This window comes from Saccopteryx leptura, chromosome 5, assembly GCF_036850995.1.
Source record: "Saccopteryx leptura isolate mSacLep1 chromosome 5, mSacLep1_pri_phased_curated, whole genome shotgun sequence".
Taxonomy (NCBI): Eukaryota; Metazoa; Chordata; class Mammalia; order Chiroptera; family Emballonuridae; genus Saccopteryx; species Saccopteryx leptura.
This window is the reverse complement of record NC_089507.1, coordinates 180,953,266-180,966,467: the sequence shown is the minus strand read 5'-3', so window position 1 is coordinate 180,966,467 and position 13,202 is coordinate 180,953,266. Positions and strand designations below refer to the sequence as shown.

The following is a 13,202-nucleotide window of genomic DNA, read 5'->3' as shown; positions in this document are numbered from 1 at the left end:
AGCGAGTGACCCCTTGCTCAAGCCAGAGACCTTGAGCTCAATCCAGCGACCTTGGGCTTCAAACTATAACCTTTGGGCCCAAGCCAGCAACCATGGGGTCATGTCTATGATTCCATACTCAAGCCAGCGACCCCACCTCAAGCTGGTGAGCCCCTGCTCAAGGTGGATGAGCCCAGGCTCAAGCTGGTGACCTCGGGTTTCAAACCTGGATCTTCTGCATCCTAGTCTGACGCTCTATCCACTGCGCCACCACCTGGTCAGGCTAAACATTTTTAAATAACTTAAAAATTTTTAAAATTATTTTTATTTTAAACTCTTACAATCGAGTGTTTCATATGTAATTTTGCACAAAGATGTGTATGCATTTTTTTTTGTTGAAATGAGCTTTTTAAATATATGATATGAAAAGACCTACTTTCTGATACATAAAAATATCATAAGTACTAATTTTCTGTGGAAATTAAACCAATATTTTGTTCTTATGTGACCACTGTTTCTTTTTCATAGACTGCCCTACCATCCAAGAAAGGATTTCGGCACCAAACTACCAAGTTTCTATATCGTTTGGTGGGATCAGAAGATTTGGCTGTGGACCAGAGCATTGTCAGCCCTTACACGTCCCGGATCTTGAAACCGTACATCAGGTATGCGGAGAAGCGCTGCGCTGCTGTATGTCAGGAGCAGTGTGTTTGTGTTTCTGCCCCTGTCCCTCTGTTGGAGTGAATACATCCCAAAACCTGTGAGCAGGAGTCGTTAAGGGCTGAGTCTGTGCTCTGGGTCTGGCCTCAACCTGGACTTGTTTCAACTCTACTTTTTTTACAGAAAGAATGGTCCTTTGATAGAAACATAAAAAGCAAGGATAAGTTAACTGTTAGATTTAATTATGATGATCATACTCATTGTTTTAACTTTTAGACTTGTATGTATTTTGTAGTCTGTGTAATAAAAAAAATGGGTAGATGTCCCAGTCAGACCTGTATCTGGACTGGATGTTGGGACAGTTTCTAGTGAGGAGTCCAGGCCATGCAGCGAAGCCGAGCTGACAGGAGAGGCGCCAGTGCGGTCTTGGCTGTGACTGACAGCGCCCATAGTCCTGGTGACCATACTTGCCTGCTGCTCCACAGTCACAGGTCCTCCGCGTGCAGCGATCCTCCCAGGCAGGCACGTGGAAAGGAAGTGTGTGAGCCGCTGTGTCCCGGGGTCACTGGTGGTCCCCAGCGGCCCTGGCATAGTAGGACCTGCCCTGCCCTTGCTCTTGGTTAGAACATTAGGAGGCAGTTTCTGTTCCTCACCAGCACTGGGAGAGCTCCTGGTGGGTGCAGAGGGGCTTGTCTGACAAATGCTGAAAGAGTTTTAAATTCTTACCAAAAAGGACTGTAGCTGTTGTCAAGCTAGCTGCCATATAAAGTAATGCGAACTAGCTCACAGTTTCAAGCAGATCAAGGAATTTGTGTGAATCAAATGGCTAGGAATAATAGTGGGTATTTTTTGACTTGAATTTGTTTATTTTCTGTGGTACTGGAGGCGTGATTATGAAACAAAGCCACCCAAACTGCAACTCCTGTCACAGATTCGTTCCCACCTGCACAGAGGTGACCCTCACTGGACGCCAGAGCCCGATGCGCCTCTTGATTACTGCTATGTCCAGCCAAATCACATCCCAACGATAAACTCTATGTGTCAGGAGTTTTTCTGGCCTGGTATGTTCCCCCTTCTCACACTGGGCAGATCAGTTTTCTGTGTAACCGTAGTAATTTCATAAAGTAGTGTATGTCATGTGATCCTAAAACCTTTATTCATGATTTTATTCAGTTTGTCTCTACTAATACAGAAATATTAAAATATAAATACCTCTTTCTTTCCTAAGATCAAGAAGAAACCTGCATATAAAGTAATAAACAGTGTTTTTGTTTCTCTTCCCTGTTTGCCTCTGCTTCCAGAATAAAAGGTTCATGCTGTTTGCTTCTCCATGGGTTTAGATACCAGGTAATGTCTCTCGGCCACACACAGACTGCTAGCTGGGGCATTTAGACATTTTTGATTTTGCTTAATAATTCTGTATGCTTTGTTTATTTAGCTGTTCCATAGAGAGTATTAGTACAGCCAAAGGGTGTTTTTAAAAAGCCAAATATCCTAATTACAGACTTTAATTCAATAGATTTGGTCTCTAGAGACCAAAGCCATCAATTAAAGGAGCACATTTTCATTGTTAAATGTAAACACATTTTTTTGTGTTGATCTGCTTTACTACTGTGCTTTGAAATATAAAGGAAATAATATGTCTCCCAGATGTTAGATAAGATTTAATCAGGACAAGAGCTTTGCCATCTTTGTTGCCTGACAGTCATGTAACAGTGCATGTGGTGGCGGAGCTGTGCTTGCTCTGTTCGGAGTGGTGGGGGCTGAAAGGAACATTCCAGGAGCATTCACTGCTTCCGGCCTTTACACTAGAACTCCATACACTATGCCAGGGCTCACTTTTTATTTAACCTGTTTGTTGCAAGTGTAGCGTTTGTACAAAAGGGCTTATAAACTAAGTATGTCTGAGGTGAAGAATACAATGATCTGGACAGGGGATCTTACCCCAACACTGTGAGGTCTAGGTACAGGTTCATCTTAAACATTGTAGAAACTGAGGCCGAGACATTTAGAGATGTTCCCACTGATACACACAGCTAGGAGGCTGAGTTTAAAAGCAGGTGTGTCCGGTTCTGAACCTGTTCACTCGACTGCCCACCCTCTCCTGCCTCTCCTCTTCTAACATGTACTTAGAAAAGATGATGTTCATTTTTATTTATTCTAAAATTCACTGTTAACTTTATGATCTGAATGTGTGGTGTCTACGATAATATCTTTATCTAATTTTTTTGTTTTGTTTTTTTCTTAGCATGCAGGTGTAGCTGTAAGTACAGACTGAACAGCTTGGTGCTCATTCATTCCAAAAGGCACATGGTTGGACTCTGATGGTTTCTTTTCTTTAGGCATTGACCTGTCTGAGTGCCTGCAGTACCCAGACTTCAGTGTTGTCGTCCTGTATAAAAAAGTCATCATTGCTTTCGGCTTCATGGTTCCCGACGTGAAGTACAATGAAGCTTACATTTCATTTCTGTTTGTCCATCCTGAGTGGAGAAGATCAGGGATTGCAACTTTCATGATTTATCATCTGATTCAGGTATGTTGTCTTTGCTCATTTGCCCACTTGTTTCTGGGCTCTTTGGGAAGACGTGGAGGAGGGGTGAGTCTGAGTGAGACCCTTCCAAAATGGCCCAGTGTAATGTGAGACCAAGGGACAGAAAGCCAGTAACCGTCATTCATGAGGTTATTAAAACAGACAAAAAATCACCCCTCTAAAATAAGACTATTTAGATCTAGGGTTTTTGTTTGTTTGTTTGTTTGTTTGTTTTTAAGTAAGAGCAGAGGAGGCAGAGAGACAGGCTCCTGCATGTGCCCTGACCAAGATCTACCCAGCAAGCCCCCTATGGGGTGATGCTCTGCCCATCTAGGGTGTTGCTCTGTTGCTAGGAAACTGAGCTATTTTTAGCACCTAAGGTGAGGCCATGGAGCCATCCTCAGTGCCCAGGGCCAAATTTCTTGAGCCAGTCATGCCATGGCTATGAGAAGGGAGTAGGGGTAGAGAAGCAGATGGTTGTTTCTCCTGTGTGCCCTGACTGGGAATTGAACCTGGGATATCCACATGCTGGGCTGATGCTCTACCACTGAGCCAACTGACCAGGGCCTGGATCCAGGTTTTGAAGCTCTATTTAGATTCTTCAGATTTTATAATTAAATGAAAGTCCTAATATTTCATACCTGGTCACATAATTTAACATCTAGTTTTTAAAAGCAGAACTTACTTTAGGATAGTTTGTTTACTATTTCTTCAAGGTTGCCAGGGTTTTGTATAGGTATGTTTGATATATTTAAATGTAATTGAATTATAAATAATACAGTTGATAATAGAAGAGCTCCCTTGGCCCTTTGTTTTAGGGAGAAAAAGAGCACTCAGCACGTGTCAGTGTCCTTAGTGTTGATGGACACTTCAGTGAATGTTTTCATCAGTGGCAGAATGCCATTGGGTGGCCAGCTGTTGCTAGGTGTTGTGGAGTGTCAGCTTCAGTCCCTGACTTCTCCGGTTTCTAAAACTACCTACCTACTCTTAAAAAGAGTTTCTTCACCTACTCATTTCCCTCGGGCTTCCTCCTTTCCATCCTGTGTTTTCCACTCTTTTGGCAGACCTGCATGGGCAAGGATGTAACCCTTCACGTCTCGGCAAGCAACCCCGCTATGCTGCTGTACCAGAAGTTTGGATTCAAGACTGAGGAATACGTGTTAGATTTTTATGATAAGTACTACCCATTAGAGAGCACAGAGTGCAAACATGCGTTCTTTCTGAGGCTCCGACGCTGATGTGACTTGACTACAGCTCTTCACAGAGAGAGACACACTGCTCTTAGAGATGGGTCATCAATCACATAGACCTTATTCATTTCACTGTGAGTTCTAATCTCTGTGATTAGACATTCATTCAAACTCTCAACTGAGAGGAGAGGAGAGGTGGGCGGCGGAATGAGGAGTGAGTGGCCTGTCAGCAGCATCGCTGTGCACTCATTTGTGGAGTGGCCTTCGGCCCACATCGTGGGACTCCACAGTTACCTGACCCTGGGGATGCTGCTGTCCTTCCACTGGACGGTCTGTATGAATGAGAGTATCTAAACTGATCCCCCTGGTGAGAAAAAAATCTGTCCTGATTTAGAGGGTGAGCACAGTGTCTGAGAGGTGCTGTCCTGGCCTGGGATGATGAGCGACGATGAGGTTGCATAACGGGGTGCCAGTCCTTCTCCCAGCCTTGCTGTGTTGTCACTGAGGTTCTAGTGTCTGTCTCTCTGACGTTGGTCACAGAATAAACTAATTGTTTGTGTCTACATGTCGCTGCACCTGTTCTGTTAGCATCTCCCAGCAGGGGCTCGGCCGGGGCCTGGTGGGCTGAGCAGCCTGTACAGATGGCACCACTGGTGGAGGTGCGCAGCGTGGGAGGAGAGTCGGCATGGATGGGCCTGGTCGTCTGTCGGACTGGGCTGTTTGGGGGGTGGGGGGTGTTGGAGGTAGACTCGCAGTCAGCTTGTTGGGATCTAGCAGGAGCATTTCCATCACTGCTGGCTCTTCTCAAATAAAAACCTTTCCCTGTAACACCCAGATCTTCAGTCGAGAACATTGGTTCTTAACTTTGGGACATGACTCCTTCTGAGAATCCAAAGAAAGCTGAGCACTCTACAGAACTGTCCAGCACATTTAAAATTTTGCACCTGGGAGCTGTGGACCACACATTAAGAACTTCTTTAAAGGCTCAGGGGGAACATGGCATGCCCCCGCGTGAAGACAATTTGAAGTTATTGTGTCACTTGTCTCTCTTAACGAAGTTTCGGGGTTCCTAGGAGCGGAGGCTGCCACAGCACTTCTGTGGCATTTGGCCCTGGGTTGGACAGAGTCACCCACTTGCCAGGTTCCCCAAAGCTGTGATGGCCTGCCTCCAGAGGGCAAATCCCCTGGGCTCCTCATCCCTCCCTCCCCTGCAGAGGGTGGATCCCCTGGGCGCCTCATCCTCTCCCTCCCCTGCAGAGGGCAGATCCCCTGGGCGCCTCATCCCCCCCTCCCCTGCAGAGGGCGGATCCCCTGGGCTCCTCATCCCCTCCCTCCCCTGCAGAGGGCAGATCCCCTGGGCACCTCATCCCCTCCCTCCCCTGCAGAGGGCGGATCCCCTGGGCTCCTCATCCCCTCCCTCCCCTGCAGAGGGCGGATCCCCTGGGCTCCTCATCCTCTCCCTCCCCTGCAGAGGGCCGATCTCCTGGGCTCCTCATCCCCTCCCTCCCCTGCAGAGGGCGGATCCCCTGGGCTCCTCATCCCTCCCTCCCCTGCAGAGGGCGAATCCCCTGGGCTCCTCATCCCCTCCCTCCCCTGCAGAGAGCGAATCCCCTGGGCTCCTCATCCCCTCCCTCCCCTGCAGAGAGCGAATCCCCTGGGCGCCTCATCCCCTCCCTCCCCTGCAGAGAGCGAATCCCCTGGGCTCCTCATCCCCTCCCTCCCCTCCAGAGAGCAAATCCCCTGGGCTCCTCATCCCCTCCCTCCCCTGCAGAGAGCGAATCCTCTGGGCGCCTCATCCCCTCCCTCCCCTGCAGAGAGTGAATCCTCTGGGCTCCTCATCTCCTTCCTTCCCTGCAGAGGGCGGATCCCCTGGGCTCCTCATCCCTCCCTCCCCTGCAGAGAGTGAATCCTCTGGGCTCCTCATCCCCTCCCTCCCCTGCAGAGAGTGAATCCTCTGGGCTCCTCATCTCCTTCCTCCCCTGCAGAGAGTGAATCCTCTGGGCTCCTCATTTCCTTCCTCCCCTCCAGAGAGCGAAGCCAGCACTTCCAGCCTCGCCCTGCAAGGCCCCAACAGAGGATGGGATTAGCTGTAACCTGACTCATTCCTGTCCTTTAAGGTTTAGGTTTTCAAAATCACAAGTATGTTACATTCTACTCAAAATTACAAGTATGTTTTAATTTTTAAATAATGGATGGTTTCACCCTAGAACTTTGGGCAGCATTGACACTAGGAGAATGGGCAGTCTGCCTGTGCACAGACCCGCCCTGGGTGCAGGCTGTGCTCACAGAACTGTTCTCCTCGGCAGTGCTCCCAGGGGTCAAGGCAGACTTGTCTTCACCTTATTTTATTTTCTTAGGTTGTTATTTATGTATTTATTCCACAATCAAAATAAGTCATCATTTAAAATTTATAACATTATTAAAAAGCAAAGGAGACTTGGTATCACAGCTGCATCAATAAAATAGATATCAGTAAACAGGTGTTCTGTTCCCATGGTGGAATAAATACATAACAATTGCACATAAAGTTTCACCAAGGATCTGAGAGGCAAGTAGCCCTTTGAAACACACTGCCCGATGAACGGGGGCAGGCTGCAAATAATTTCTATTTACATTTTACGCAAGATGGAAAAATTTCCAGAGGAACTACTAATTCAGACTCTCCATTTCAGCGCCTGGCCTTGGCTTTTGTCTTCCTTCCTCAGCCACATACGAATCCAGAAAGGCGTCTGCTCCCCATGCTCAGAAACTCCGCCCTGAGTCCCCACGGGGCTCAGTGCAGACCGTGTTAAGAGCCTGTGTGCAGCCCTCATCAGAACCTCAGGGCACAAGCCCACACTCGAGAGCAGCTGCATTTCTTTGCACAATAGTTTTAACTTTCAGCTCTGATAGGCCATGTGCATTTCATAAAAAAACTCAAATATTGCCTTAATATCTATTTTTTTCTTGCAAAATGTTTTCTTTAAATCAGAAACAATGAAAAATAACAATTTGATGGGTTTTGCCAAAAAGCACACCAGTTCTTTGCAGCCTAACTTGTTTGTCCCTGGCCTGTGAAGCCACGGAGAGGGCAGTCTGGCAGTAGATGGCCCTCCCCAGTCAATGCCATGTAGTCCAGTGCTGCCTGGGGCCAGGTAGGCCTCGTTTCAGGTATGTGCACACCGTCAACTTCTGGAAGACCTTCTGCAGCTCTGGGGCTTTGTTCGCCAGCGTGATCGTACACGTCACTACAGGTCACTTTAGCTGGGGACGGTGCTTCAGGGGGAACCACAGGCGTTAATCCCTGTGCGCTGTAGGCGTCGGAAGCCCCTGCTCCCACCAATGTCTGTGTGAAACCCCTACACTTGAAGCACGTGACGCCCTGTGTCTGGCTACTCATAACCACTTCCTGTCTTCACTTTAAATGATACCATGTAATTCATGTTATTTTGAGAGAGAATTTCAAGATGAAAATGAGTAGCTGTTGAAAAGCAAACATACTACTAATATGTTCACATTGGGCCAAAATGTCTAGTATTCTAGTTAAACTGAGTATAGCTAATGGCTAAATGAAAAATTATGTCCAGCAAAAGGCATTAAGCTTCAAGTGGGATGAAAAGCAAAGGCTTGATCTCAGAGATTCCTAGGAAAACAGGAGTTATTGGGAATTTAGGCCTCTGGGACTTCAGCTTGGGCGCTGGCCTCGTGTCTCCAGGTAGCAGCGGAACAGCACTTGGCACCTCCAGAGCCAAATCTAGGTGGGGTCGGGCAGAAGCAGCGAAGTCCCTTGGACATTGAGCAGACACATGCTCCGTGCTAAAAGTACTAAAACAATGGCAGCTCCTGCTGAGCTCCGGCTTCTGCCAAGGACTCCAGGAGATGCTGCTAATGGCTTCTATTTTATGGAGGAGAAAGCTGAGGCTTGAGAGGCCGAGTAAGATAGACAGCAGCTAGCAGGCAGGTAGACCGCAGAGGGCTGATCCCCTCTGCGCTGGAGCTGCCTCTGTACTGGCCCACCCTGTCTGCAGCTTGTGAAATGGAGGCGGAGCCCTTCCCCGGGCAAGGAGTCCGTGGACCCAGAGTGGGCACCTGTGATTTTGAGCCAAGCCCCTCACTTCCCCTGCTGCTTGGACCTCACACTTCTGGTGCATGTGGGTATTTCTTTGTTGGTCTCCCAGGTCAGGGTTTGTAACCTGAGGCAAGTAAGTGTGAGTAAGAGTGAATGCCTAACCGTTGGGGCCCCAGTGGATAGAGCGTTGACCTGGAATGCTGAGGTTGCCGGTTCAATACCCTGGGCTTGCCTGGTCAAGGCACGTATGGGAGTTGATGCCTCCTGTTCCTCCCCTCTTCCCCCCCCTCCCCCCGTCTAAAATGAATAAATAAAATCTTAAAAAACAAACAGAAAAGAGTGAATGTTTTTCAGTGGAGGGAGCCTGAGGTTTCATTAGATGTTTAAAGGGTGTGTGAGCCAAAAAGTAGTAACAAACCCTGTTCAGATCAGAGGGGGGACTTTCTAGACCCAGCTGGGCCGTTGTGATGAAGGTTCAAAGGAATGACCTAGTAAACAGGGCCTTTAAAATATTTTGTTTTTAATGGACATAATTTCAGGCTTGATGGAAAAGTTGTATAAGAGGACGAAGAATTCCCAGGTATTCTTCATTTTAGTTCCCTAAATGTTAATACTTTACATATTTGCATTTTTTGTTGCTGTCTTTACAAACATGTATATACACACACACATTTTTTGCTGAACCATTTAAAAGTAGGTTGCATATATCATGTTCCTTTCTCCATAATACATGTTTTGATGTGCATTTCTTTTTTTAATTAAAAAAATATTTTTTTTTTGAGAGAGAGAGACAGGAAGGGAGAGAGATGAGAAGCATCAGCTCTCAATTGTGTCACTTTAGTTGTTCATTGATTACTTTTTTTTCTTTTTTGTATTTTTCTGAAGCTGGAAATGGGGAGGCAGTCAGACAGACTCCCGCATGCGCCCGACCGGGATCTACCCGGCAAGCCCACCAGGGGGCGATGCTCTGCCCATCCAGGGCATCGCTCTGTCGCGACCAGAGCCACTCTAGCGCCTGGGGCAGAGGCCAAGGAGCCATCCCCAGCGCCCGGGCCATCTTTTGATCCAATGGAGCCTCGGCTGCGGGAGGGAAGAGAGAGACAGAGAGGAAGGAGAGGAGGAGGGGTGGAGAAGCAGATGGGCGCCTCTCCTGTGTGCCCTGGCGGGGAATCGAACCTGGGACTTCCGCACACCAGGCCGACGCTCTACCACTGAGCCAACTGGCCAGGGCCCATCGATTGCTTTTCACATATGCCTAGATGGCACAGGAGGTGGGGTAGGGGAGTCACCCAAGCCAGCAACCTTAGGATCATGTAGATAATCTTGCATTCAAGCTGGTGAGCCCACCTTAAGCCAGTGACCTTGGACTCTCATACCTGGGACCTCAGTGTCCCAGGTCAGCACTCCATCCGCTGCACTACCACTGGTCAGGCTGGTATGCATTTCTTAAAGTAAATAATGTTCTTTGCCACGGTACAAGGATCAAAATCAGGAAAGTTAACATTGATCCCGTGCTGTTATCTGATCTGCAGACCTAATTTACATTTCACTAATTGTTCTAACGCTGTCCTTTATGGCAAAAGAAAGTGAAGAGCATGTGTTGTGTCTAGTTGTCGTGCTGCTTTAGTCTCCTACAGTCAGGAACTGCCCTGGTCTTTGTTGATGTGGACATTTTTAAGGAGTACTGTAGTTGACTTGCCGAGTGTCCTGAACTTGGAGGTGCCTGTTGTTTCCTTCTGTTCAGGGTTCTGTTGGGCAGTTCGGCAGGAATACCACAATGTGATGCTGAGTGCTTCTTAAGTGTATCAGTTAGGAAGCACGCGCTGTCCACTAGTCCCATTTCTAGCAGAGTTAACTTTGATCCTTCCCTTTTTGCAAATAAGTATTTTGTGGGAGATTCACTGAGTTGATGTAATATTCTGTTACTCCTCAAACTTTCCACCACTAGTTGCAGCCTACAGACAATGTTTTTTTGGCCTTCTGGATGTGAAGAGGAAAGCTGTCCGGGCTTCCCGAGGAAGCTGCTGTTAGAGCTGCTCAGCAGTGCCTGTCCTTTTGTTGCATACACTGAGCACTGAACTCAAGTGAGAGCTGGTACATTAAGTAGGACTTTCATGTCCGTCCCCCTTCAGCGAAGTGCCGGCAAGTATCCCTGCGTGCCCACCACCGCTGCAGGGCATCGCGGCAGGGTGGTGGGAAAGTAAAGGTACTTCAGCCTGGTGCCAGTTACTCAATGCCTTGTAGGTTATGCATTTCAATATTTACCAGAACTATCTGATGACAAAGAATAAAGGATGTCTTAGCTACCTATTGCTACATAAGAAACCGCTACAGGCCTGACCTGTGGTGGCGCAGTGGATAAAGTGTCGACCTGGAACACTGAGGTCGCTGGTTCAAAACCCTGGGCTTGCCTAGTCAAGGTACATATGGGAGTTGATGCTTCCAGCTCCTCCCCCCTTCTCTCTCTCTCTCTGTCTCTCTCTCTCTCCTCTAAAATGAATAAATAAAAATAATTCAAAAAACTAAAAAATAAATTAAAAAAATTAAAAAAAAAAGAAACCGCTACAAAATCTAATGTTTGAACACCATAGCAGTTTATTTTCTCTTGGATCCTGTGGGGTTTCTGGCACATCTCTCCACATTGTGCCAGCAGGGTCACTGGGGCAGCTGCCGTCACCTGGGAGCTCGGGTGGAGGTGTTGGCCAAGGGTCTCGGTTCTCTCTCAGGTGGGCCTTTCCACGTGGCTGCTTGGACTGCCTCCTGGCATGGTGGCTGGGTTCTACAAAGGAGCATTCTTCCAACATTCCTGCAGAACAGACTCTAATTGCAAGTGTTTATTAAGCCTTTGCTTATAACATGCTTACTGCTGACCCATCGGCTGCAGCCAGTCACATGTTCCATCTTCCAGTTCAGGTAGTAGGGCTTCACAAGGGAGAAAGAGCAGGATATGTAGTTCCTGGATGGGTGCGCACTAAAGCATACTCAATCAAAAAAGGTCATTAGGGAAAAGTCATCTAAGGCTCTAATACTTACATGGCAACTGTCCCGCTGAGAATCGTTCCCCTTTGGGCCTCTGGGTGTGCCATCGCTGGTGCACCTTATCCATGCTGGGAATTGAGTAAGGAATTCTACTAGTGACCATAATAGTGCAGGGTCTCTGGGATGGCCACAGTTTTTTGATTCTATTTTGTTTCTGAGCCAGCCTTAAAGAGGAGTGGAACAGGAGGGTGAACAGTCGCAGACAGACGTGAGGTGAGAAGGCTCCCTGAGTCCTGGTTGTGAGTCCTTGTGAATCCGGAAAGACCTCCCTGACACCCATCCTATTCTTGCAGTAAATGGCCTCTTCCCCCTTATAAAGTTTTATTGGGATATAATTTACATACTATAAAATTCAGTAGTTTTAATTGCACAATTCAGTGATGTTTCAGTTGTATAACCATCACTCAATCCAGTGTTAGAACACGGGGCCAGAAAGATCCCTGGTGCTCATTTGCATTCACTCCCACTCCTGCCCCCAGCCCTGCCTAGGCACTAATCTGCTTTCTGTCTGTGGGTTTGCCTTTTCTGGACAACATGTCAAATGACCTTTTTTTGCTTTACCTCAACTTGGCTTCTGTTACCAGATACCAAAGAAGCCCTAAAACCCAAAAGAGCCAATCACTTTAGATATGTTGGTATAAAGCTTCCATTGTCTTGTTTTATGCACACAAGCCCTTGCATATACCAACCTTTTTTCATATACTAATTTTTAAAATGAACTGTGATCATATTATGTATCTTGTTCTATAATATATATATATTTTTTTTTCTTTAAGTCACCACAAACAGCATTTGAAGTTATACATTTTTAAAAAATCACATGATAGGAGTGCATTTCATTACAGTAGTGTACAATAATTTTAAAAATCCCCCTTGTTTTCAATTTTACTATTGTAAAGAATACTTACTGTATTGAACATTCTTGAAGCTAAATCTGGATGAATATCCATAACTTACTGTCTTTGTCTTTCTTTCTTTCTTTCTTTCTTTCTTTCTTTCTTTCTTTCTTTCTTTCTTTCTTTCTTTCTTTCTTTCAGCAAGAGAGAGACAGGGGCAGACAGACAAGAAGGGAGAAATGAGAAGCATCAACTCATAGTTGTGGCACCTTAGTTGTTCATTGATTGCTTTCTCATATGTGCCTTGACTGGAGGCTCCAGCCAAGCCAGTGACCCCTTGCTCAAACCAGTGACCTTGGGCTTAAGTCAGCTGATCTAACATAGGTATAATTTTTATATATTTTTATTTGACAATCTAAGGGAGAAGAGGTCACTGTCCCTGACTAAATAGGTATTGCATGTTTTAAAAATTCTTGTGGCACACTGATTGAAAATTGCTTCTGGTCCTGGCTGGTTGGCTCAGTGTTAGAGCGTCGGCCTGGTGTATGAAAGTCCTGAGTTAGGGCACATAGGAGAAGCAACCATCTGCTTCTCCATCCCTCCCGCTCCCCTACTTTCTCTCTCTTTTACCCCCTCCTGCAGCCATGGCTGAAATGAGCAAGTTGGCCCCAAGCACTGAGGATGGCTCTATGGCCTCACCTTAGGTGCTAAAATAGCTTGGTTGCCAAGCAATGGAGCAGCTTCTCCAAATGGGCAGTACATCAGCACCAGATGGGGTTTGCTGGGTAGATCCCAGTTGGGGCACATGCAGGAGTCTGTCTCTCTGCCTCCCTGCCTCTCACTTGATAAGAAAAAAAATTAAAAAAATAAAATCGCTTATATAGATCAATATTTTTCATCAACATAGGTACAAAAAATCC

At 46.7% G+C, this 13,202-nt stretch overlaps 1 protein-coding gene across 4 annotated transcripts in view; it reads left to right on the top strand.

The window, feature by feature from the left end:
- Window positions 1-4,922, top strand: part of KAT14 (lysine acetyltransferase 14) — a 40,586-nt gene extending 35,664 nt beyond the window's left edge. For 2 of the 4 annotated variants that reach the window (XM_066387067.1, XM_066387066.1), the window contains exons 7-10: window positions 508-644; window positions 1,525-1,700; window positions 2,982-3,172; window positions 4,234-4,922. In XM_066387067.1, coding sequence (XP_066243164.1) covers window positions 508-644; window positions 1,525-1,700; window positions 2,982-3,172; window positions 4,234-4,407 — 678 coding nt within the window. In that variant the 3' untranslated portion in view covers window positions 4,408-4,922. Of the gene's footprint in view, window positions 1-507; window positions 645-1,524; window positions 1,701-1,940; window positions 1,987-2,887; window positions 2,903-2,981; window positions 3,173-4,233 lie in introns of those variants that run through there. The other 2 variants (XR_010751723.1, XM_066387068.1) reach the window with 2 other exon arrangements.
- Window positions 4,923-13,202: the final 8,280 nt, after the last annotated feature.